At 44.5% G+C, this 26,749-nt stretch overlaps 1 protein-coding gene across 7 annotated transcripts in view; it reads left to right on the top strand.

Annotated features, from left to right (window-relative positions):
• COQ8A (coenzyme Q8A) overlaps window positions 1-26,749 on the top strand; it is a 124,540-nt gene that overhangs the window by 43,628 nt on the left and 54,163 nt on the right. For all 7 annotated transcript variants that reach the window (XM_073338683.1, XM_073338682.1, XM_073338678.1 and 4 more), the window contains 5 exons: window positions 3,151-3,225; window positions 15,821-15,943; window positions 21,081-21,166; window positions 22,427-22,567; window positions 26,277-26,358. In XM_073338683.1, the coding sequence (XP_073194784.1) occupies window positions 3,151-3,225; window positions 15,821-15,943; window positions 21,081-21,166; window positions 22,427-22,567; window positions 26,277-26,358 (507 nt within the window). The remainder of the gene's footprint in view (window positions 1-3,150; window positions 3,226-15,820; window positions 15,944-21,080; window positions 21,167-22,426; window positions 22,568-26,276; window positions 26,359-26,749) is intronic.

Below are 26,749 nucleotides of genomic sequence, written 5' to 3'. Positions count from 1 at the left end.
ACTCCTTCTTGTCTTGGACCTCAGAAACCTTCCCAATGAATTGGCATTTTCTGATCTTTAAAAAACCTTTCCTAGAAAAATTCCTCCATCTGTAGTTGGGAGACCCAGGTTTGAGTCCATGCTCTGTCTGATTCAGAGGTGTCTTTTTGTTTGTGGTTTCTCTTGTGGAAGAACTTTGAAAGGTCTCCATCTTTTTCCAGTATGGAATGAAAACAAATTCTGAAACCAGTATTTTTCATGAAATAGAATTCTTGTTTTCTGCCCATCGCTAGTGTCTGCACTCTACTGGATGGAGTCTGACATGTTTGAGTGTCTTCATGTTGTCCTTCAGTGGCTCTAATAGTGTTCCCTCTAATTTTTCCCACGCATATATGGAATAAATTTTATGTGCACCAGTATGGATGTGATGTGTCATATTGGTACAATAATGTGACACATCACTTCCATGTTGGTGCACATAATAAAATTCCTGGGGGGGGGGAGGATTTGGATTGTGGAAAGGGGCTCCGGGCTGGGGATGCGGGTTCTGGGGTGAGGCTGGGGATGAGGAGTTTGGGGTGCAGGAGGGTGCTCCAGCAGGGAGAGAGGACTCCCACCAGCTCTCCCCACAGCAGCACCTGGACTGCGGGGGAGAGGCACCTCTCCCTGCTGCAGCAGCTTCAGGGCTGGAGCCCACCTCTCCCTCAGCTGTGGCCGGTCTGGGCCAGGGCTGGGGAGGGGGAGCAAGAGGGGTGCCCCTCCCCTGGCTGTGGCAGATCCTGGCCAGGCAGGTTTCCTGAGTGCCTCCGCAGTACTAAATAGGCTGCTGCGCTGCCATGCAGCTTACAGGGAACTTAGGCTCTAACCTTTATTGTCAAGTTGTGCCTGGTTGGGTATGTTTGGTTGTGGGAGCAAAACAGCCTTGGTTTTATTCCCTGCTATCAGCTGCTGAGGCTTTATGGCTTCACAGTTATTCAGCATGAGGAAGGTTATTGTCCTGTAACTAATTATCTGAGAAGTTTATTACTGTTTATAGCTTCAAAATGCTTACCTTTTTAAAAACATGTTGAGATCCTCTAAAAGATGCTATTAAGTGCAGAGTTTTATTATTTAACTTACGTGCTTCATATATTATCAAATCTCAGTACAGGAGGTTGAAAGTTCAGTTTGAAAGTGAACTGCCTTATCAGAATAAAATATGTAAACAGAAATGAAATCAGTCAAAGAAAAATAGTCACTGCTGGTTAATGTTTAGTAATAAGCGACTGTAATGTCACTGGAGCTGCTTGTGGCGATGCCTAAACTTGCACTGGTATTTAGGTTGTGGAGAGGTTAATGTGTGAGATAAAGGTGGAGCTATGCTCCAAGTGGAGAGTACATATGATATCAGTTTAAAATCTTGCAGGGAATTAGAATTAATTGGGAGGAAGGAGAGAGACCCCTTATGCCAAGAGTGTCAGCTGGTTTGTGCCCATATTTGTTAAACTGGTGCCACAGAACTTTTTTATTTTTGATACACAAGTACCCTCCTGTCTCCCAGCACAACCGTATTAGTTGCCCTTGTGTGTCTGTACATCTGTTGTCTGGCTGTTTTGAAACTATCCCATGGTGCTCAGCAGGGGCTAGAGTTCTTGGAGGACATGCATATGGAACATCTGCTAGCCATATGTGGGGCAATGCATTCTGGGATATTCTTATTGCAGAGCTGGGATGTAGGGCTGGCTGGCTTGGTTAACTTAATACCATTGGGGTCCTGATTTACACAGCAAAATAAATGTTACAATCTGAAATAAGGAAGGAAGCCAGCCCATACCCCTAGCAAAGGTAGTGTGCGGTTATCGCCATAGCTCTTGAAGTCCCACTTAGCTTATGGGGGGGAGCACTGATTTAAGTGCTGCACAAGTTCTTGAGGAGACAATTACAGTACAAGTGGCATTCATAGATTCCAAGGCCCAGAAGGGACTGCTCTGATCATCTTAGCATGACCTCCTACATCAGTGGTTTTCAAACTTTTTTTTCTGGCGACCCAGTTGAAAAAAATTATTGATGCCTGTGACCCAGCAGAGCTGGAGATGAGGGGTTTGGGGTGTGGGAGGGGCTCAGGGCTTGGGCAGGGGGTTGGGGTGCAGGGGGGGCTCTGGGCTGGGGGTGCAGGCTCTGGGATGGGGATGAGGGGTTTGGGTGCAGGAGGGGGCTCTGGGTATGGGGGGGTCAGGGCTGGGGCAGGGGGTTGGGGTGCAGGCTTATCTCGGGCGGTTTCCAGTCAGTGAGACAGAGGGGATGCTAAGGCAGGCTTCCTGCCTGTCCTGGCATCGCAGACTGCACTGTGCCCCAGAAACAGCCAGCAGCAGGTTCGGCTCCTAGGCAGAGGTACCAAAGCAGCTCTGCACTGCTCTATCCTGCAGCCACCACTCCCGCAGCTCCCATTGGCCAGGAGCCAGTGCTTGGGGTGGGGGCAGCACGAGGACACCTGTGTTTGAAAACCCGCAGTTTGAAAACCACTGTCCTACATAACATAGGCCAGACCTTGTTAAACCATGTTGATGGCTTGGACACAACTGGCATTTAGACCCAACAATGTTGCTACCTGTTTGAGTGTGATTGGTTGTCTTATTGTGTAGATTTGGCTTAAGCCTCTGCCCTTACTATTGAAACTTCGCTAGCAACCTTTGCGTCTGAACTTTTGCAATTTCCTTGACGCGTGTGAACTATTATCAAAAGCAGAATTGTAATCTGCCTTCTCAAATAGCCTTCCTCCAGGGTGATGTTTTAAAGCCTAGCCACAACTGGAGTGTGGAACCCTACTGCTTCACTCTTCTGCAGCATGCTTGTGAGCTGAGTATTTTAGAACTCTTAAGTCAATAATAATATAGCCCTGACATGCCAGAGTGAATGAAGAGACCTAGGAGAAGGGTGGGTAATTGTTAGCTTATATATCATAAAAGCCAGACTCTTGTAATCAAGTTACTTTTGTACATTTATAAATGCTAAAGTCTTGTCTCCCCTATCTGTAGGGAAAGCTAATATTTCTGCAGTCCATGCAGTCAGGGGCTGATTACAAAAGAGCTCCTTCTCAGTATCCTCTGAATGTATTAAATGGCTTAAGCATATACAGATGGCATTTTTGTGCTCATTCACCACTGACTTGCTTTTTTTCATCTTGTTTTAAAGGACTAGCTTTTGGTCTTGGCATTGGGGCCTTGGCAGAAGTTGCAAAGAAGAGCCTTAGACCTGAAGAACGCAATGGTGAGCTCTCTGGTCTGCTTGTTTTGAACAGAAAACCTAGTTGCTTTCTCTTTTTTTAGGCATTCTCTACTGTGTAGAAGAATAAAATCATGAGGTCTGTAAAGGCTGTGACTCTGATGCAGTATGTGAGGAGTGGCGTTTTTTTTCCCCCCCAGTTTCTTTTGGTTGAGTTAATTTCTTTTTAACCTCATAAGGTTTGTCTAAACACAAGTTGTACCACTTTGCCAACTTACCTTGTATGGACACAGCTAGATGGGTGTAAAGGCGCTTCAACTGATATAGCTTATTCCATAAGGAAAGGGGAGTAAGCTCTTCTGATAGAACTATTCAGGTTAAAAAAACTGAAAAAACACACCCCTGTCTGAAATACTTATACCAGTACAAAAATGGAGAGTAGACCAGGCCTTAATGTCTGAAACCATGTGGTGTTAGTGGTTGAAGTAATAAAGACTTGCTTGACCTTCAGCAATATTCTATCTATTGGATATTCAGGTGATGACTGCTATAAAAAAACCATGGGAAAATAATTTATTCAGACACTAGATTGGCATTTCACTTCTTTCAGTATCTTTCTCATGACTATTCTATAGACATGCACAAAGAAAGGGCTGTGTGCCATACAAGCAAGTTTATACCAGACTTTGCATTTCCTCCTGTCTTCCTTGTTTCATCCCCAAATTTAAGAAAAGGGATACTGTTTCTGGGTATGTCTCCTTTGCCCACTGACATTGGTCTGAACTAACATGTTTACTGCTTTTCTGCACCTGTATTCTAGCTGGGAGAGTTGCTGCCCCACGTGATGGTAGGGAACAGCTAGTGCAATCCATAGTACTGAGGTGCAGAAGATATGAACATGATATTTTTTCCTTCTTTGGAAAAAAGCAGCTTACTCAGGGCTTGTGGCTAGGTAGATATTCTTGTTTGGTTTCCTATCCACAAAAGCTTGGATCAGATGCAGCATCACTTTCCATGAAGTTCCTGCCTGCCATCCAATATCCCTGCTGTTATATTTGACTTGACACAATGGGGGTCTTGGTACCACTCACGTTAACAGAGTTGATGGTGTAGCCAATGTTGGAGCTGAGCATCTTTCTAAGGCTCTTGCCCTTTGGTTCCGACCACCGTCCTTGAAATCCTGGCTTTTGTAACTGGAGGCTCAGTATTCCTAGAAGGAAATGAGTCTGCTTAGATCTAAGATGCTTGGGCAGTTGTGTGTCATATCAATAGGGAAGTCATATCTCTAGTGTTTTTTTTTTTTTTAAATTGAGCGGGGGACAGGAATGAACTGGACATTGGTTTACTTGCAAGTTCCATTTCATGTGATAGGGAGGGAAGGATGGATGGATGGATGGGGGACATAACTAAGAAAATGACGCCTGATCTGTGGGTGTGCGTGAGGTTCCCTTTGTTAGCTATCATTGACCTCCTATATAAAACTCATATGCTGGCATAGGGCAGCACCATCCCACCCAGCAGTGAGATGGCCCATTCTGGGAAGCCACTCCAAACACCTCTTTATTTTCTTAATCACCTCAGGAGCTTCTTCATCTCAGATTTATTTAATACACTTAGCATTACAGCAGTGCTCAGAGGCTCCAGTCAGATCAGGGATCCCGTTGTGGTAGGTACCGTGTGAACAGAGTAAAAGATATTCCTTACTGTTAAGAGTTTACAATCTGGAAGACAAGATGCAGCAAGTGAGTGCAATAGTGGAAGAAACAGGGAAGAGGTTGATAATTACAGATCATAGTTATGTAGCTTTGCACTGTAGCTAGTCCTATATGGATTCAGTTCAGTTAAATATTGGATATCCCTATTGACGAGGTGGTAGCTTTCGGTGGGCATTGTGGCAATGGTGGATCTTGAGGGATTTGGAGGACAGGATAGTGGTGTTATGGATTAATTTGGGGAGGGTGCATTCTTTGCACTAAGGCACTTGTGGGAAGCGGCGGGGTGGTACAAGGAGGCTGCTATTGCTGACTGAGAATTTGATCTGGGGAGGGGGACAGGAAAAGTGATGCAGTAAGAAACTGAGAGCAAATGAGTAGATGGGGACTAAGCTGTAAAGGTTCTTGAAGATGGCAAACAAGAAGCTTGTATTTGTTCCTGTGGTGAAGAGGGAACCAGGGCAGGGATTGAAAGAAGCAATAACCTGGTCAGAACAGGCCAGGATGAGGTTAGCAGTAATATTTTTGAACTGAGTGGGGAAAAGTTACTGTCAGGAAGTCAGAGATAGGGTTTCAGTAAAAATTGGAAATGAGGACCAGAGTGCATGCTAGTTTTATGGGCAGTGAGGAGGCCAGGTATTTAAAGGTGTACCAGAGGAAGATGAAGCCATTTCCAAATCTTCTAGATGTGCAGGTCTGGAGAGAGGATGGTATCAAAGATTATTAGACTCACAACTCAGTGCCTCCCCACAGCCCTTCTGAAGGCTTGCTTATATGGATCCTCCATGTGTCTTAAATGAGCATCCTGAGGTATGACAGTCTCATGGAGCTGAATCTCTTCATTCCCAACCTCAGCACTGTCTACCTCTTAAAGTGATAGAATTGGAAAGTAAACATGTGATCACGTGGGGGCAGGGAGGTGAGGGTGAAGAGGGGAAGGCTTCCACAACCAAGTTTGATTTATGTTGTTGTTGTGGCACTGGCAGTTTCAATAAGGTAGACTTCTTATCAAGGGCAGTTGGCTGCAGGCTGTCACAAGGAAACCACCCACATCCTTGCTGGATTCTGCATGGCTCTAGAAGGAATTATTTTGTACAGGGGATCTACAAACTAATACAGCAGCCTCATGGCCTCTAAGCAGTTAAACAAATTCATATTCCTTATATCTGTTGTTGTGGCTTGTTTAAGGAGTTTAAAGGAGGTCAGAGATTCATGGTAACAAAACTTTCTTTTGGACTTCTCTACCAGTTCTTCCACTTTTAACCTTAAAAATATAAGAGAAATGTCATGTTCTTGTTTTGCCATAAATAGCTCTTTTGTTTGCCTTACCTTGGTGTCTGGCTAACCATCTGTCACTGAGGCAAAGGTTACAGAGTAAGTTAGATATGGAAATGCTTTTAACCATTGCAGGCTTTGTGCAGTGGGTCACCCCTGGGGCCATATCGTAAGCTCGCTCCCACAATATCTGATCGTTACCTGACCCAAAGGTGGATCGGGTGCAGACTGTCAGAAAGGAGATATGGTGGGGGGAGATGAGGACAGGGCTTGCAAGCCCTTTTATTCTGGGTCCATTGTTTAACTTCCCTTGCTCAGTCTAATTTGAGGTGCTTTGAAACTCCCCATGAGGATGGCCAAGATTGTCACTGTGTGGGGATAGATTCCAATTCTGCCATGTGCCTTGCTAGGAGACCTCTGATATTCTTCTATTATAGTCTCTCCCTTCCTAAGCTTTATGAGACAACATGGAACTCCGCTCTATTGTCTCCAAAGTTTTCCTGACCTCCCTCTCAAGCAGCCCATGAAGTTAGTCACAAGTAGAGTCCAGGTTCAGAGGATTGACTCCCTTGTCATATTTCACTCTTGTGTTAGACTATTTTTTGCCCTCCGTCCTCCTCTTTTTTTTTTGGTTAGGCCCTTGCTTCTGCTTCTCCTTCCAGAGCCTGTTACTTAGGTTGAGAGGCAGATTGCTTTCTCTGCCCAGTTGTGGGGTTGTGAAATTGATAACATGGAGGTGCAGCAAGAGAGACTTTTGATTACAGTGCACACAGAGCAATAGCATTACTTGGATCTTGCACAGCTGCAGCCCCAATAAACATGGCATCATTTCACACCCTGCATCCTTTCCAGCTAGTGCTTGATTCCAGTGTTGTTGATGCTGATCATATGCTACATGGATGCCTTCTTTTGAAGAGTGTTCGGATACCACGATGATGGGGGTGAGGAGGGCTTGTAAGCACAGACACGAGGAGTTTCTGCAGTAGCATTTGCCCAAAGCCACATCTAAGAAACAGAGATCAAATACTTGCCCACTCAGCTGTGACCATTTCTTGTGATGCATTCAAGTGTGTTTACTTTGGCTTTTAAACAGACTTGATCACTTCTTAAATCTTTCAGATGTTGCCATTTCAACTTGGTCTCCACAGAAACATCACTGATGTAGACTGCCTAGGAGCTGCACATTAATCTGCATGTATCCTATCCATAACATCTCTCTGGCAAGTGCCACTGATCTTTGGTTCCGTTACCTGGTTGCAAGCCATGAGATAGAGAAGGTATCATGAACTCCTTTGTCTTTGGGCCTTGTACCAGCATATCACAGGGCTGAATCAAGTACAAAGTGTACTAAATGCTTCACATAGCCTAACTGCTGGGGCCTTCAGCACCTGTTGGTCTGGTTTGGGGTGTGTGTGTGAGGGAAGGATGGGGATAGTGACTTTAATCCCTTTTTCAGGTGGTTAAGTCTAGGCTTCGTCCTTCATGACAAGATTCTCTTGTATCTGAGACTCTTAATAACTCCTTGTTTCTGGAAAATCAGCATAAACTTCTGAAGCTTGTATGAATTGGTGTGGAGGAAAATGTATCTCTTATAGTAAGAGAGACTGCATATAGACACATCGATATGGCACACAATGCCGTGCTGTTACAAAGGCCTGGAATTATCCTCCACTCCAGTACTACTGAATTCATCTGCTATGCTATCAGTGTGTTGGGTACAATGGACAACCTCTCACTACTGTATTGTTCTTACTGTGATTGACTGTGGTGGCATCAGTATGATGCTGTAAATGCTTCTTTCCCAGTATAAATCTCTTTCTGTCCTGCTAGGAGGCACCTGCTGCTCTGCCAGGCATACTCGATATATTCTGATCTCCTTCTTAACCCTCTCTGCTGGTTTCCTCTTAAGTTCCTTAACTGGTAGAATAAGTACAGGAAACTAAGCCAAAGTGCTCCTAGTTCAGAGGCTTTGCTTTGAAGCGCATATTTAAATCTGTGAGGGCTCTGATTTTTTTTTTCATTTTAATATCCCCAAATATTGCTATGCTTGTTGGACCTACAAGGATGTTGATGAGTGCTGAAGATTGAATCCCTGTCCAGTCAGCTGATGCTACAGTGTGAAGATGGGCCAATCTCTTGGAGACAGAATGGACAGTCTATAGCAAATTTCTCCATGGTATGGTGGTCACTTTCCACCTGTGCTCATCTGTCAATCTCTCATTGCATCCTCTCCTGCTTTCCTCTCTCTATATAAAGGTTTTTTTAAAAAAAAACCACCACAAATCAAAAACTAAAGCCTCGTGCAAAGTCCGGAGAGTCCTTGATCTGTGAAAGCAACAGTTGTCTGCAAGGGTTAGTTTTTGGTTGCTCTGACCTACGTTGCACACAGGCACTATCTGGAATATATGTGAACAAACTTGGCTTGGCTTGCAGAATCCTTGAAGGCTTTTGCTTGCAGCACTCATCACCTTGTCTGTCAAGTTGCTTGTATCTGCTGCGAGATGGAGACTATCTCCAGCTTTAACTGAGGAAGGATTGCACTGCTGTTTGTTTATATTTTTCTCCTTGCCAGGCACCTGCTAGCTGGGCACTTGCCAAAGTGAAAATACAAACATTGCAGAATTATGAAACTTGCTGGAGATGATGAGCTTTGAATCTGTTCCTTAAAGTGAGAAGGGGAAGGGATTTTTTAAAGAGAAATTGACACTTTTCTGCAACATGCAGAAACTGCAGTTGAGATTTTTTTTGAAAAACTAATATTACTTGTAAATTCTAAATGCACTGTCCGTAGCCTGCTCTGTAGTTTGAGCCAAGTACTGATAGTTGTAAGAGTGTCTTAAGCTGGCCTTGATGGAAAATGCAGTGATTGAATAAGGTGGTGATACTTACGCCTGGGCTACACATGGGGTGGGTGGGTTCAAACTAAGATATGCAACCTGAAATTGCGTAAGTATCTTAGTTCGACTTACCTGGCTGTCGTCATGGCAGCGAGTCGACCGTAGTGGCTCCCCCGTCGACTCAGCTTACTCCTCCTGCCGAGCTGGAGTACAGGTGTTGATTCGGGATTGATTTTATCGCATCTAGATGAGATGCGATAAATTGATCCCCGATAGATCGATCACTACCTGCTGATCCGGTGGGTAGTGAAGACGTACCCTTCGTGACTAGGGCATTTGGACCAGGCATCGAAGATCTGGGTTTTACCCTTGGCTCTTCCATAGATCTGCTGTGTGACTTTCAGGAAATCATTTCACCTTTCTGTTCCTCTTTCTCCTCTTGCCCTGTCTCTTACCTTCAAGGCATTGATTATCTCCCAGTGTGTTGACAGTGCATAGTGAAATGGGACCTCAATCCTGGTTGTGCCTCTAGGCACAACTATAATATAAAAGATTAATGATCAGAAAAGTGACTCTAACATGTCTCCATACCTGTTTTCTTGTATTCCAGGTCAGAGACCGGTACTGCTTGGGCTAAAGATCTTGCCACCAGCCAGTTTGTTTCCTTTTTTATGTTCATATCTTGCTGTGTTCCTACCACTAGTAATCCTGTCCATTTATCCACGTGTTTGGGTCACACATGATCTCTGCCCCCATTCTGATTAATTTAGCACAGTGTTTCTCAACCTATTTGCCATTGGGGGCCTCATTCAGTAATACCTGTGTGGCCCCGAGGATGTCCCATGGGCTGCAACTCTGTGCTGATTGGGCTGCAAGCGGCCCATGGTCTGCAGGTTGAGAATCGCTGATTTAGCAGTTGTGCTAACCTCTTCAGCAGAGCTGTACTCCATTTTTTTCACACCCTTCTCTGTTCTTGGTTTCTGAGCCCCTGTTCCATCACACACATTCTCTTCAACCCCCTTCTTTCCGTGTGTGTGTGTGTGGTAGGTTAGGATGTGTAGGGCCTGGGGACTCGACAAAGGAGTCACTTTTTCCCTCGAACCATGAACATGTGCTGATAAAGGCACTATCTGCCTCCTGATGCCCAGGACACATACTGATGCTCTCCACTGCTGAAACCCTAGTTATAGGAGTAGAAAGTGAGGGTCTCCAGGCTTTAGTGCTGCAATTCCTTCAACTTTAAGGGAACCACTTTATAAATAAAATCTTGGCTCTTCTAAAAAGGGAAGAACATTGTTATTTCCAGTATGGAGCATGGATGAGTTTCACTGTCTTTGTCAAGCTAGCAAATTAAAAATAGCCCCTTGGGTCACCACTGACCTTCGCAGTAGTCTCACTATCGCTGCACACTGTGTGTATTATTTAGAATGTGTATTTAAAGCACAAGGTTGGCATAGGTGTTGGAACAAAGTTTTCAGGAATAAAAAAAATGAAACGCTGCCTCCAGACAAAATACCCTCCATTGCTGGCAAAGGAGACCTTGGCTTCAAGGTCAATTTTACCTTTATTAATGGCTTAATATTACAGTGGTGCCTTCATTGTGCTAGGTGTTGGGCAAACAAAGAGCTGCTTGTGGCTCTCTGCGTAAAAGGCTAGCAGTCAGCCTTTCTCAGGTACAGTCAGTGGTGAGCTGAACTTTGTCTCTGGAAATGCTCTCTTCCTTCAAATGGAGGGAGTGACAACATAGCTAAGTTCTAGGCTGTGTCCCCATGTCCCAGAGCTGATGCAAAGCAGACAGTCCTCAAAAAGAAAAAAAACAAAACTCCCTGTGCAGTGACTTGCTCTGAGGGAACAATCTGTTATCCATTTTTAAATCAATCTAATTGTAAGGAAAAAATCAGCTGTGATCGTTTAGGATGAGAACAGTTATGCAGCTGAGACCAACTTAAATTTGGAGGTGGCTGGGCTAATTCTGGGGTTGGAATGGTGGTTTTAGAATTCTTGGGAACATGCACTCACATGGCTTGCATAGAGAGAAGCTTAGCAGTCAACTTCTGGGGGAGTTGTGTGGTCTCGTGGTTGGAGTACAAGGCTGGGATTCTGGACTCCATGTTGTCTTCCTGTCTCTGCCCCCAGACTTTTCTCTGCATTTTCCCATCTATGAAACAAGGGTGAAGATGCTCACAATCTTCATGACCTGCTTTGAGATCTAGAGATGAAAAGCTGTGTATAAGAGTACAGGGTTATTTCTGTCATTGAGAAGAGCTAGCCTACCTCTTCCATTTTTGCCTCTGTATGAACTGAAGTGGCTTGAGGGTGTATTCCATAAAATGTATTCAGTCGTCCCTTTAAGCCTGCTTTTTTCCTTTTGTTGTGCCAATGATTCCCTTTCACCTACTGTTCACATAAGGACAGGTTTCAGAGTAGCAGCTGTTAGTTTATGTGAACAGAAAAGGAGTACTTGTGGCAAGTACTCCTTTTCTTTTTGCGGATACAGACTATCTCCCCTTTTCAAGTCACCTTCTGGGCTATGTCCATTTTTAGCACAGTGCATAAACAGGCAACACTTCATTGTTAATGACAAGGCTGACTTATGTTCAGGTTAGTGTTTGTGTGGTTTTTATTTGTTGGAGAGAAACGTGCCAGGAAGAAGTGATGGAGTGCTATTGTTGGGGATTTTTGTTTCTCTGATAAGGTTGTTTTTAAGCTACTAGGGTTCATTAGCTTCTTGGAACCACCTTAATCATTAACTGTTTTCTTAGCCTGCTATATGCAAAAGGGGTGTGTGTATGTGATAAGAAAGGGTGAGATTCAGACAGACACAGGGATTATTCAGTTTTCATGGCTCAACTGTATTTTGAGCCACTTATGTGCTGGATTATTTACCTACTTACCCTCATGGCTGATGATCTAGAAGCACTTTTTGGCAGGAACAGTTAAAAGCCAGTGATCTTTCGGAGGTGGAGATATTTCAAATTTATCTGAAAGCAGATCTAAAAAACCTCCAAAACTAATACTAAATCCTCTTGGATTGGGCAGGTCCAGGAGACCCTGCTGTCTTTCAGGAGAGAATCATTGAAACCAGGATCCTGAGCAGTGTTCGATTCTAACTTTTCCTGTGTATGCAACAAATGACTGCATGAGCCCCAATTTAAACCTGAGCCTGGTTTCTCTCCCTCCTCCTCTCGGTTCTCTTTCCTGTTCAATCTGCTACTCTAGTCACTTCTTTCATTCCATGTCCTCCACACATGCACCCTCCCACACTCTTACTCTGTTGGGGCAGAGGGCTGAAGAAGTCCTTGCCTCCTTAGCTGGCAACACCAGAAACAGCCAATGGAAGTGGGAGCGGCAGAGTCCAGAAGAGGGCAGTGCCAGGCATGTTCCATGCACATGTTGCCTGCCAACATTATGCACCGCTTAGGGGGAATTCTGATCCTGACCACTTGTGCCTTTGTCTTCAGCAACCATTCTTTGTGGGCCTTAGGCATGTTGACCGGGGCTATGTGAAGGAAGGACTCTGATTGTGCAAGTGCCTGTGTATTTGGATAGCAGGTGCAGGTTTGTGACCTGGTTCTGGCTTCTAAACTGGACAATCCAATGAAAAAGTTCATACCAAACCATGTTAAGTCAGCAGAGTTCATTATGGAACAGCCAGACTTGTCTGGATCTCACCTCTCCTCCAGCCAGCCTGGGTTCCCTCCTCTGTCTAGTTACCTTTGCTCAGCACTGGGGGAGAAGCCTCTCATCCTGCTGTCATTAGATACTACACTGAGTACATAGTACTCCTTTTTGGCTTCAGCAGCTGGTAAGTCTGTTTTCTCCCCCTTCTCTCCCACCAGTGTCCTTAGGTAATCCCTTTCTGTCCAAAATTGGTGTGGTGGTGTGTACACATTCCATGTGCAGTCAGTGTTGTCTAAACAAATAGCTCATTCTCAGGGAGGAGAGGCAGTGACATGCGCAGACCTTTTGTAGCTCTGTGCACAGCCCTATGTTACAAACTTGACTTGCAGTACTTCACTATAACAAACCTGCCTGTCACTTGGCTATAGGAGATTTAACTGGTAGGTTACCCTTTGATCCTTGTTGGCACAGTCCATCACACTGACAGGGGGCTGTGCTTTCAGGGAAGTAGACAAGTTCGGCAGGAGCCATTGCAGATCCTGTGTTCCCAGTCTTGATGTCCTAGACAGAACTGCTCCTTCTTGGCATTTTTTGGCCTCTGGAAGGAAACTTGGACTGTGACTTGAGCCGTTAAGCCACTATCTCCCCCTCCTCCCCCGTCCCAAAGGAGGAGTGTTCTCATGGTTTGTAGCAACTAATTGTTACAAACTGAAGGCTTGTCACAGGTGTCTGTAGGAACCAGCAGTGAGCCTGTCCAGTGGCAGGTTTTGCCTGCTCAGTGGGGGAGCTGGATCATGTTGACATTGGGCCTAATCCCTTATGCTTTAATGCTGGTGTAATTGTGAGTAAGACCAACAGGATTTGGCTTATCTGTAGGGGAATGGGTCTTAAATTCAGACAGAACAGTGAGATCTTAACTAGCTTGAGCTGTTGCTCTGTTTAAAAAGCATAGTAGAAGTGACAGAAATTAAAGCTAGAGTCCCCAGTTAGGGGATGGCTAAGTTGGCCCCCACAAGTAAATGCATAAAGAAACTGGCACCATAGTGGCTGGAAGACATTCCTCCTCCTACATCATTCTGGGGTCCAGCAGGCCCAGGACCTGAAGACTACATCTCCAATAGAATAAAATGCATGTTGTAGAGTGAATCAAATGAATTCAAGAATTTTTGAGTCTTAAAATAAAAATCAGCTTGGGGTGAAAAGGTAGGTAGAACTGAAACATCCTGCATAGTCACAAATACCCGGAATGATAGCAGGCATCTGACTAAGGAATCCTTTGCAGTGAACATCACTGAGTGAGTGACCTCAATAACAACATTTTAACCAAACCCCACAGAGCTGGAATTGAGATACAGTTTTTCTTAGTTGAAAGGAAGTTAAAGCTGCAAGTATGTACATATTATCATCTGTTGCAAATTACTTGATAGTATAGAGTGGGGACAGACTTGGTTCTGCTGTTGTATCTGATGGCATAATTGGGTCAGCTTGCACGGGCATTTTGTTCTAACCTGGTCTAGGTCCCAAATGAAGAGAAAAGGTTGACAGTCTCTGCTGTTCACTAGTCCTAGCGGATGCCAACTCTTTTTCTGCTCTGTTCAGGATGGCAATGTCAGGGCGAGGTGTGCTGGTGAAGTGCAGGTGGATTGCCACAGCTTTGTGGTGTGTGCCTTTGCCTAGCTCATAAAGCACCACTGGACTTTTAACAAGGCCCATATTTGCCTTTGCTCACTTGTACCCTGTGATGTTTTGGGATCACCCAGACCAGTAAGGGGTTCTGTCACCACCTGCCTTGTAACTTTGGGTGCCTTAGTGCTGTGCTGATGTGACTTGGCCCTGACTCCAGTAGCCATCCTACAAGTACAAGGTCTCACCCTGGCTTCCGCCTGCTCAGTTACTCCTTGCAGGATGACCCCAGCAGTCCTTCCAGTCCCAACTCTCCCCAAATCCATTTGCCCCAAGCTCTTAACTACCAGACTCTTGGAATTTTCCCTTCTGGTTTGTCACCCCGAAGGTGTGAAAACAGCTCCCAGTTATCAGTTCATTTTGCCGTGCACACTTCATGTAGTTTGCACACTGAAGACTTGCTAGGGGTAAAAATAAACACAAAGTTTTATTTAATAGAAAAATCACATGTTCAAAGATTAAATAATAAGGGAGAGCATATGCAAGTTCCACAGAAGAGAAACCTAAAGATGCAACCTCAAGCTTTACACTTGCATATTAAACAAAGTCTCTTTTTTAATATAAATTACCTATTGTCTTTGAACAGTTTCCCTCTATAACAAAGGGCATGCAGGGAATCAGGAACAGCTCTCTGCTTAAAAGCTGCTCCTCAGTTTCTGGATACAAAATCTCTCAAGCCTGTTCTTTTAAAAGAACAGTTTTTTTGTCTTGGCATGGTGACTCGTGGTTATTCAGAGTGATGGGAATTCCCATTTGTCTTGATGTCTTTCTGTTAACAGGTTTCAGAGTAACAGCCGTGTTAGTCTGTATTTGCAAAAAGAAAAGGAGTACTCGTGGCACCTTAGAGACTAACCAATTTATTTGAGCATGAGCTTTCGTGAGCTACAGCTCACGAAAGCTCATGCTCAAATAAATTGGTTAGTCTCTAAGGTGCCACGAGTACTCTTTTTCTTTTTTCTATTAACACTAATGGTTAACCATTATCTTTTTCTGGGCTGGACAATGGAGGGGTACTTGAAGTTGGTTTTGTGTAAACAACTGGCTGGGGCCTAGGTTACCCCTCCCTGCTTGATTCCTTCACCGCCTTGTGAGATAGTTGCACCACAGTTAGTTTTCCTTTTATATATTTACATGCATACATTCATAACCATGACTGTATAATCTCATAATGACCAGCAAGCTCAAAGCATTAGACTTTCATAAAAGACTGTACTTGACATATTTTTATACACAATACCATTGTATATAACCAGTTGATTCAGTCGCTTACTTTTGGGGGTTCAGACCCCCCTGTTCTTCCCTTGGGGTGTCTGGACCCTGACTGTCACACATGCCTCAAAGCTGCCTCTCTGAGGAGTTCTGGGAATGGCCTTATGCTAGATGGAGGATAAATGGGTATGCTGGTTTCTTGAGAGAAGGGAGGGTGTAGGTTAAAATAGGATGATGTGGTGGGGTGAAATCACTGGGATCCATAAAGCATTAAAGCATTTTAATCTCTCTTCCCGCTCTCAGGAAAGAAAGCAGTTTTGGATTCCAGCCCCTTTCTGTCGGAGGCCAATGCAGAAAGAATTGTGAGAACTCTGTGCAAGGTGCGGGGAGCTGCACTGAAGCTAGGACAGATGTTGAGCATTCAAGGTAAGTAAAGGTCTCTGGTGCTTCTCAGCTTTTATTTAGTGACACTCACCTGGGGCAGTCCACTTACTGTACACAGAGGGCAGGAAGGATGTGAAGTCATTGCTAATAAGAGACACTGGACATCAAGATCAATTAACAAGCCAGCAGCACAGCAGACTGTCCTCAGTCAAATAGCTTCAAGTGAATGGTACAACAGGTTAGCTGAGCAGTTTTCTCATAGGAGAATGAAGATTTAAAAATTGCACCGTTCACTCTGATTAGTTCAGTTCCCTTTGGTTTCCTGAAGTGGTAGGGAATGTGGTTGTCGGACCCTTCTCCTTTGTACACACATCCATCCTCCTCCCACAGTGTTTATACTGTAGACATGAATTGAGTCCCGTATAGCCAAAGTCCAGTAACTACCTGAAGCCTAGTTTACCCTTCTGCAATTGTCCTGAAATAAGATGGCCCTATACCATGAGGATGAGTGAAGGCAAAAATCAAATCCTGAAACTTAACACAAGTGTTAAACTGAGTTTGGTCAAATTGAACAAGTAAACCTACCAGCCAGACAGAGAACGCAGATGAGAGCACAGTCCTGCAACACAACACAAGCCTTTAAAGTACACCTCCAAATCCTTGCACTGTGCAAAGGTACAGATTTGTGCAGTGATGGTGTGAGTAGTTCTCCCTGGCTTGTTCACATGGTTCACTGGCCTGTGAACTCTCCTGGTGGCGAGAGACTGCTGCCGATGGTGACCCCAAACCTAGTTGGGTGTAGTAGGGAAATCTGAATTCCTATCTTGGCAAGAGTGATTGAAAAGTGAATGTTCCACCACCCTAGCTAATGCTGTGTCTGGGAAATGGTCTTCTGTTTTGTGTAGGGGTGAGTGTGACCTCATTTAACTTCTCTCCATGTACCAAATGCCTGGTGCCCTCCTCCAAACCCTTTATTTTGCTCTGTGTCTTCCTGCATATTCACATGTACATCTGCTATATTGAAGCTGGGTAGTTTTGGGTGACTGGATTGGAAATGAAGCCACAGAGACTTTCACTGTGAGATCAATTTCTGGGACATATTATGTTCAAAATCTGTCTCAGAGCAGTGTTGACAAGCCAAAGGGCATGTCTTGTTGGTTGTTTCTCAGCTAGAAGAACCGTATTCTTAGGGTTAAAATGTGGAAAAGTGGGGACTGGATTGGTGGGACAATAGAACCTTTCATTTTCTGTTTACCAGTCAGTTTAGATTGTAGACTGTGATCAGATCACCTCTGAAGGATCTACTTGGGGAGAAGATTTGATAGTAGTGGGTTCTTTAATTTTGCAGACAAAGGCATAATGACATTTGTGGCCGGAGGTTAAAGGTAGACAAATTCAAACTAGCAATAAGGTCTACATTTTAAGTGCAGGTAATTACAATTGGAAGAGCTTTCCTAGGGATTTGACAGTTCTGTCACTTGATGTCTTATTTGGATAGATACACAGTTGTAGCAGCTTTGGTTTAAATTGACAGTAGTCCCTAAAATGCTTATCTTGCTATCTTAATACTGATTTTAAAAATATCAGTAGTAATGTTCCTTTTAAAGGTATTTTTAACTAGTTTTTACTCCCTCTATGCTGTAAAGGCAGCAGCCAGAAGCTGAATGGGTGGTGCCTGTATGTTCATTCTGAGTAGTGACAAAACAAAGCTCAGATGATTCAATTTAAACCTCTAGAATCTTTTCCCCCAAGTGGAAAGGCTCTGAGTTAACTGAAATGAATCAGCTGGAAACTAAATTCAGGATGTCCTTTCAACTGAATAAACTGGAGAGATAGTGATTGCTCCTAATATGGAGCCACTTGGCTGGTCAGTTTTATGCTGCAGCTCGAACTTTGCAGATGTTGACTTGCAAGGTTGGTTCCCAAAAGAGAGCTAGATACTTTGCATGACTAGTAATATAGCAAGACCAAGGTCACTTCCCCAAAGAGCTCCCAATCTATAGAGCCAAAACAACAGAAAGATGATGTGGTTACTCAGTGAGGTCATGGGCAATTCCAGAGTGCTGAATTACATGTTGAGTTTGTATTAAATAACTGACTTGCTTGTGAAAGAGTTAGTGTTTGGAGAGATTTGAACAGAAAGGGTAATGGCTTGGGAAAGGTTTTGGGGAACAAGGCTACCTGCAGTCAGAGAAGGGACCCCTGAACTGCTGCAGTGTCCTTGCATCTTTCAGGCAGTGGTCTGAAGTGGAGCTCTGTGTAGCTCAAACTTGTGTGTCACCAACAGAAGTTGGTCCAAAAAAAGCTATTATCTCACCTACCTTGTCTCTCTACAGGTTCCTTCTCAGTTGGGCTTTTCTAGCACATGAATGAGCCATAAGCTCATACAAAACTGCTGGAGGCTTTTAAAAAAAAAACAAACAAAAGGGTGAAGACATTGCTAACAAAGGCAGCTGAGAGGTGGCGGTTCCTCCTGGGCTTTTCCTTTCCCTGACTTTTACCTTCCAGAAATGCCAGGGTAGATTTTAAAGGGCCTCTGAAGAGAGCACAGGCTGATGGGGAGACAGGTGGTGCTGAACAGAATCTATTTTTATAGAGTGATTCATTCTGAGCTCTTATCTGCAGCAGTTGATTCAATTTTACAGGCTACCATCTGTTTTCAGTTGCCTCACCCTCTGGAAACCCACTACCTTCTGTGGAGAGGTGCCAGGATGGAAGTAGAGTAAAGAATGGTATCTTTCTCCTCAACCTCTGCTCTGGTGCATGTTCAGGAAGAACTCTTTAGCCCTTCGCCTTGTGCAGCCAGTGATCAAATGTCCAGAGTTGAGTGAACCTTGATTCAGTGCATAGTCCTGAAGCCAGATTATTTGTCGGGGGGAGATACGCTTAAAATACTTTATACGTTAGAATGAGTTGCAATGGTCAAGTGCTTAGTCATTGGTCTATGTGCACTCATGTGTGAAATCATGGGGACAAGGGAGGACAGGTGCTGACCTCTGGATCTGAGGAGCAGAAGCACTCAATTTTCTTTCTCTTTCCTGCCTTCTAATAGAGTTAAACATTTACTAGCTGACTTAATTACTGTCTTTAATACTTGTAGGCAGTGTAGTTGTAGACATATCTGTCTCAGGATAGCTCGAAAGCTTGTCTCACCGACAGGAGCTGGTCCAATAAAAGATATTACTGCATCCACCTTGTCTTTCTGATATTTATAGACCTTCAGGCATTTTCATGGAGTGGTTGCTATATTGTTACTGTGGGGGAAGATAGGGCTGCAGCAACTTTGTTGCTGACAGTGGTAGCAAATGTAGGTGCCACCATCCTGTGATGGATCTGATTCTTGGGCTGGCTGCTGAGATATCAGAGTTAGTGCAATTCCTGCCACCTTGTGGTCTGGCAGGGTCACATGTAAGGGCTAGTAAGCAGATCTACTCTGCCTTTTTTCCTTGATTTGTGTGTTTTTTCTAGGAAAGCATTAGGTATCCCCAGGAGAATAACTTGCATGTATGTCCTGGTATACCACACTTCTTTAAATCCCCTGGCCCTGGTTTTAGAGGTTGGCTGAGTTAGCAGGAACTGTTAGTAGCTCCTCTGAAGATTCAGGTGTGTGTGCACATGTGTTAATAAGCACCTTGGGACCACATTGACCACAAGTGCGTGCATTGAAGTCAGTGAGATTGCAGCTGCTTATGCCAGGGCTGAATTTGTATCCCAGCCTGTATTGCTGGACTTTACAATGGCTTTGTTTAGCTTCTGGACAGTTTCATCAGTTCACCACTTAGTGGCTTAGCCTTGTTCAGCAGCACGTTTGTTAACGTTGTAACACGGTCCTTTTTCCTGCAGTATTGCTGACTTCACTGCTGGCACTGTATTACTCTGCAGTCGTATCTGAGCTGGCATCTTTGTTGCATGGTTGACAGCACCATGCTGCTACCACAAGACAGTGGCTATCAAGCAACCTTAACTACAACCTATTTATGTGTAAATGTACAAAAAAATTGTGCATTTCTTGGACATAAGTAATGATTATAACACTAATGAACTAGAAGTACCTGTTGCATGTCCAGCTCTCTCCAGGCATACAACTGCTGGGAACAGTGTCAGTTGTATGAAGAACCACTGTCCTCTTACTGCATGGACATCTCAGGAGATGCTGGGATTATTTGGTACAGCATCTGATAAAGTGTGCCAGTGTCTTGTCTTTGAAGTACCTTTCTTCCCCCAAGAGAGTGCACTCTTAAGTGACAGAGATGGAATCTCATTTTTTTTCAGCCAAAATTTGGTGCTTGAGCTGAGACTGGGTATTAATCTTCAGTATCACACAAGCCTTAGAGAAGTCCCAAGCCGCCATAATTAAGATTGTACACATTATGGTATAGTGACTGTATCTGGAAACAAATGCGGTGCTAATTTTGGACATGTGGCAGATGGACCTGTGCAGTACATTGTGCTTTTGTGTTAAATGCCATTTCATTGTTTTGGATTTGTCCCGAACTACCACAATTCTTAGTGAGGTGCAGCACCACAAATAATTCCTTCCCACATTCCTGTAGCAGCAGGATTGCTATGGAACATGCTGCTGATTCATCAGCATCTTAGTGAACAAAGCAGGCAAACACTGGAAAACCAACAGTAGAATATAGTGTGTGCCAAGAGATTTTATTCTTACAAGTTTTTATGCTTCAGTTTGTGACTGTGATGGGGGTGGGAGGTGTGGAAAAGTACAGTACTGATCTGTTTCTCCAATGCTGCAGCACAGTCCTGGTCACTTTGTTCTGGTCTGGAGGGATGGGGACAAAATGCAAGTTGTGTTGTCCCAGCTGTTCTGTCCCCAACCACCCTTTGCTCCTGTTACTTCTCTTGTCACAGGATTTGTGCAGGTGTCTTTTTTTTTTTTTTTTTTACTGGTTACCTCACTTCCCAAATGTAATGCTCAGCGTGGGAGAGTCTAGAATGGCATTTTTTTTCAGTGTTGGGAAGAATTTCTAATCATAATACTGACAGTGTAATCTTGGATTTGGCTTCTGTACTTGGCAGTACCCCGAAGAGTGGTAATTGGCGAGAGGGCTTTGGGCTACAGAGATGTATACACATTAGTCATTAGAAGCATGTTTATAAGTGTGAGTTTCTGTGAGTGTAGTTCGCTCTTTCTAACCAGCCTCAACTTTCCTCCTGGCAGATAACGCCTTCATCAACCCTCATCTCCAGAGGATTTTTGAGCGTGTACGTCAGAGTGCAGACTTCATGCCAATAAAGCAAATGATGGTGAGGAATATTCTGTCCTACTTAACGGGGCGAGGGTGTAGGAGTGGAATAAACACCCTGTGACTCGCCCCAGGTGAAGGCAGGGGCTGGTATTTTTAGAGTACTCTTTCAGTAAATATTTTGACTTTTATAAGACATGGGTGCAGCTAGTGGAGCTGAAAGGTTATACAAAACTTGATTAAGTGAGCTTTTCTCTTCCAGTAACTTAAACTCATCCACAGGAAATACAGAGAATACTCAGCACAGTACTGAATTAGTGCTGGGACCCACCACCCCCAAAGCTAAGCTGGCGTAACTGGGGCTGTTTATGTACATCACATTTTCTGTTTGTTATGCTTTTTTTCCCAGCCTCTCCCAATCAGGAGTGGGTTAAATTGCCAAAAGCACCTAAGTCCTATTTTCAAAAGTGACTTGGACACTTAGGCGCCTCAGACCCATGGAAAGTCAGTGGATGAAAGTTGAGAAGGTCAATATGGCAAAATGAAGATTTTAGCTAGTAACTTTTCAAGGTGAAATTTCACCCACTTTCAAGCAAGGTCAAAATGAAGCAAATTAGTTTTTTGCCATCCTTGATTTTTTTTTTTTAAACTACAAAGATCAGTAAAGGGGACTGAGGCAGATTAACCCATGAGAATTGTTTGTTCCCCATAAGACTCTGACCCAAGTAAGCTTCCGCACGTGTTTGGAGTGGAATGTGAAATAACGGGGTTGACCGTGTATCAAAATGCTATTAAGAGCAGATTACAAGTACTGTTCTATATCCTGCACCTCCCTAGAGTGGTTCTGCCTTGAGCCTGGGTTGCTCTTGTTCAGACTGGCAGCATGGCAGAAAAGGATGTATAATGATGATAAAGGGAATATCCCCTTGCCCTCTTCCCCACCTCCCCCTCTTTTTCTGGAAGATGGTGAAAAACAACAAGATAAAAGGCATTGATACCCTGATGATCAACTCCTTCTGTAGCTGTGTTTTTTTTTGTTTTAAGATCTTGGCCCTCTACTTGCATGTCTCTGTAGCTTGAGCAGGACTGTGGGTGTTTGACTTGAGCCTGCATTTATTTGGAGATAGGCTGTGTTATATCTGACTAGATTTGCTACAAAGGGAAGATGATCTAGAAAGCATGGGGGCTTTCAGACTCTGAGGCTCTCCGAACCTTGCCAGGCATCTCAGAGGAACCGGGTGGCTTCCATCAGAGGGAAGTAAAATTTTGGCTCATATCCTAGCTTTCCTTTATCCTGATTTTTTTTTTTCTGTGTCTCTAGAAAACTTTGAACGACGACCTTGGTCCCAACTGGAGGGATAAACTGGAGTTCTTTGAAGAGCGTCCCTTTGCTGCTGCTTCCATTGGCCAGGTTCACCTGGCACGCTTGAAGAATGGTAAAGAAGTTGCCATGAAGATCCAGGTGGGTTTGCAATTTCTCTTAGTTCTAAGATGGGCACCATGAACTCCTGTTTGGGCCCTAAATGCCCTCCAGCTCCATTCCCCTCTACACAGACGTATCACATTTACTATACAAAGAGGGGTTTGAAGTGTTATGAATAACACACATGCCCAGGGCTGTGTTAATTAGGTGCAAGCACTTTTGCACCACTGTGTGGGTGCAGAAATTCTGTTGTCCACATATTTCTTTGCTTCCCCACAGAAAAAATGTCTTCTGAGGGGAAGCAAAGGGAAGCTGCAAGAGCAGTTGCTCGCTTCTCCCTGGCAGCCCAAAGCAGCCAGCAGAGATATAAATCAGCGTGTGGGGCGGGAGGGTTAACTGTGCACATATGCATGGAGAGATGTCAGTCACTGAGGGGAGGAGTAGTGCTGGGCAGGTGTGCAAGCGAGTGAATATGAGACTGTCCCTCTGGCTTGCTATTGCCGTGTGCCTGGTGTGGAGGGACTCTGTCCCCTCAGGCAGAGCATAATGTAGTAGCCTGCCTGCTTAGTTGTTCCCATTCTTAGTGAATTCCTGCAGGAGCATAAAACAAGTATAAAGGTTTTAAGGCTCCTTTACATTGCCAGAGTGGTGTAAAGAAGCATTATTGTAAATGACAATATGGCCATATAAATACTTATGGTGCTTTAGTGATTAGAACTGGTCTAAATATTTGGACTGAAAAATTTTCCTATCAAAATGTGGTTCCAGGAACTGTTTACTACTGACCCTTTCTGAAGATGATCAGTAGCCAACATAAATTGAGTTTGATTCCCCAGCCGTCACTTGCTCTTCAGTTGCCTCTTCTGTCATACTGAGCATATGGCTGTGTATATTTGTTGACTAATAACTAGAAATGAAGGGTCAATACTAGCTACATTACTATTAGACGAAGCGGGGTTGCGGACTTTCTCAAATGCTCCCCATTCTCCATCCATTGTATTGTAGTTTAAATAAAATACCAAAATAATTGAAACTGGCATGATTGTGTTATTTTGACTAATAAAATATGCAGAATTTTGCAGAATTTTAATTTTTTGGTACAGAATTCCCCCAGGAGTAAAGCACATATTGGAAGGACAGGTTTCAGGTCTTAAACCAGTCTCTAGCTATTAGGGATTAGGATGAGATCTTCACAGGGGACAGACTAGCTCACTTCAGTCTGTTGTGTTTTATACTTCCTCTGAGGAGTGAGGATCTGGCTGTTGTCAGACGACAATACTGGATTAGTGGATCGTGGGTCTGATCTGGAATGATAGTTTGTATATTCCTAATAGCATAAATGACAGTTGACTAATAGATCAGAATCCACCTGTAAGTGACTTATCTCATGAAAACAGTCGTCCTGACTAGTGCCCAGTGGCTGTTTTAAAAATCTTTGACTTGTGGCAGCCTGGTTGTCAGTCAGATTTGAAATGGCAGACGCTCAGCCATGTCGCAGCTCTCATGCATATGAACAGCGTCTGTCCGAACAATACACAACATTGTTTACCTACGCACAATAAAACTGTAATTAAAGCAGTCAACAGGGGCAACACAAACTCTGTGTGTGTGTGTTCAAACTGGTTTCAATGTTGACACCAATTTGGTGCTTCTAATATACATAAATTCTGTTGGAAGTGCTGGCTTTCAGTGTCATATGTTTGTAATCTAGATCAATGGCTTTCAAACTTTGGATCACAACCTAGTACTGGGTCGCGGAATGCAAGGCACTGGGTTGCCTGGCAGTTGGCCGGTAAAAACTAGTAGTCCCTACCTGTTCTGACACCGAGCTGCATCATGGAAGTGGCCAGCAGCAGGTCCGGCTCCTAGGCAGTGCGGCTACGAGGCTCTGCACACTGCCCCCTGCCCTGAGCATTGGCTCTGCTCTCCCATTAGCCTGTTCCCAGCCAATGGGAGCTGGGGGCGTGGTGCCTGTGGGCGAGAGCCATGTGGAACTGCTTGCATGCCTCCGCCTAGGAGGTGGACCTGCTGCTGGCCGCTTCCTGGGGGCAGCACAGTCTGCAGTGCCAGGACAGGCAGGAAGCCTGCCTCTGCACCCCGGCTGCACCACTGACCAGGAGCCGATGGAGGTAAACCCGTGTCCCAATTCCCTGCCCCCAAACCCGGAGCCCCGTCCTGCACTCCAAACCCCTCATCCCTTGCCCCAGCCCAGAGCCCCCTCCCACACCTGAACCCCTCATTCGCAGCCCTACCCCACAGCCCTCACCCTGCACCCCAACCCTCTTCCTGAGCCCCTCCCACACTCCCCAGCCCCAGCTAGAGCCCTCAACCTGCCGCACCGCAACCCTCTGTCCCAGCCCTGAGCCCCTCCCACACCCCTAACCCCTCATCCCCAGCTCCATTGGGTTGTGGGCATCAACAGTTTTCTTCAACTAGGTCACCAGAAAAAAAGTTTGAAAACCACTGATCTAGATGAATTAAATGTCCTCTTGATACAGATCTTAAGCCATATGTGCAAGTCTTGATGTTTCCCTCTGTGATCTGTCTCCACCTGGGTTGGTCGTTGTGTTTGTGGGCTCCTTTTGTAAGCAGGGGATATTTTGTGGATACTGGCTGGCTTAGAGGATTGGTGATGTGACCTAGAGTCTTTCATTTCTAGGACATTTGTTTGAATTCAGGCCAAGTTAATAGTGATGGAAGGTTATCATGGTATCATTTCAACTCCCAGTTGACAGGTGTTCAGAACACAAAAAACAGTGTAGAATTGGCTCCCTTCTTGACAGTCCTGTGTAGAGAGAAGTGAAATATTGAACAGGTGAGGAAACTGATCCAGGCTCTCGCCAGTTCAGGGTTGGGGCACGTCAGCACATGGCATGTTATGCTTACCCTGCTGCTCTCCATGCACTTCTGTTCTGTGGATAAATAATGGACTTCAGTAAATCCTAACTGGTCATTTTACTTGCAGGGAGATTAGGGTAGATTCTAAGGTGCTCTCTCTAAGGTGTTTGTTCTGTTGCCCATCGTCATATGTCTGACTACCTTCCAGGTAATAGATTTACGTAGTGAGGTCCATAGTGGACTTCTTAGTCCTTAGTCTTCTCTCTTCTGGTGTTATAGGAAGATTTCAGAGTAACAGCCGTGTTAGTTTGTATTCGCAAAAAGAAAAGGAGTACTTGTGGCACCTTGGAGACTAACCAATTTATTTGAGCATAAGCTTTCGTGAGCTACAGCTCACTTCATCGGATACATACTGTGGAAAATACAGAAGATGTTTGTTTTTATACACACAAATCATGAAAAAATGGGTGTTTATCACTACAAAAGGTTCTCTCCCCCCACCCCACTCTCCTGCTGGTAACAGCTTATGAGAGTCCACATAAGCTGTTACCAGCAGGAGAGTGGGGTGGGGGGAGAGAACCTTTTGTAGTGATAAACACCCATTTTTTCATGATTTGTGTGTATAAAAACAAACATCTTCTGTATTTTCCACAGTATGCCTCCGATGAAGTGAGCTGTAGCTCACGAAAGCTTATGCTCAAATAAATTGGTTAGTCTCTAAGGTGCCACAAGTACTCCTTTTCTTTTTGTTATAGGAAGCTCTGCTTGGGTGTATTTTTGAGGTGGGAGGTATTGGTGGCTATTGTAAGTGACATTCTGATTATGGTAGAGAGTCCTGCAGTAGCCTAAAGGTGCACTAATCCTGGAATGTTCTGACTTCATTGCTGTCCTTGCCTTTCTTCTCCTGCAGTACCCTGGTGTAGCCCAGAGCATCAATAGTGATGTTAGCAATCTGATGACTGTCCTGAGCATGAGCAACATTCTTCCAGAAGGTAAAGTAACTGGCACACTGGCTGAAGCTTTCCAGGGGAGAAACATCTCTCAGGGTCCTGTGAGGCAAGGTTGGGAGGAGGAGAGATGGTTCAGACACCTACTAGTACTTCTCCTTGGTTACATAGCCACCGCCTTAACAATTGGCATCTGTGCTGGGCCTCTTTGCATCGCCTCTCCCCACCACCTATTCAGTGCTGCACCATCAGAAACATCAAGAGCTTGGGCCACTCCAGACCTGTCTTCTCATTGTGGTTGGCACAGCCAAGATCTTAGTCATGCAGGCATACGGTTTAGAGCCCTGCAGCCTGACCCAAACTCAGCTACAAATGCCTAGTCTGGGTCAGGTGGGAAAAGAACCGGGGGCTTTTGGGCTTGGGTTGGTTCTCCTCT

The sequence above is a fragment of the Lepidochelys kempii genome, chromosome 3, assembly GCF_965140265.1.
Source record: "Lepidochelys kempii isolate rLepKem1 chromosome 3, rLepKem1.hap2, whole genome shotgun sequence".
In the NCBI taxonomy this organism is placed as follows: Eukaryota; Metazoa; Chordata; order Testudines; family Cheloniidae; genus Lepidochelys; species Lepidochelys kempii.
This window is presented reverse-complemented; position numbering and strand designations above follow the sequence as displayed.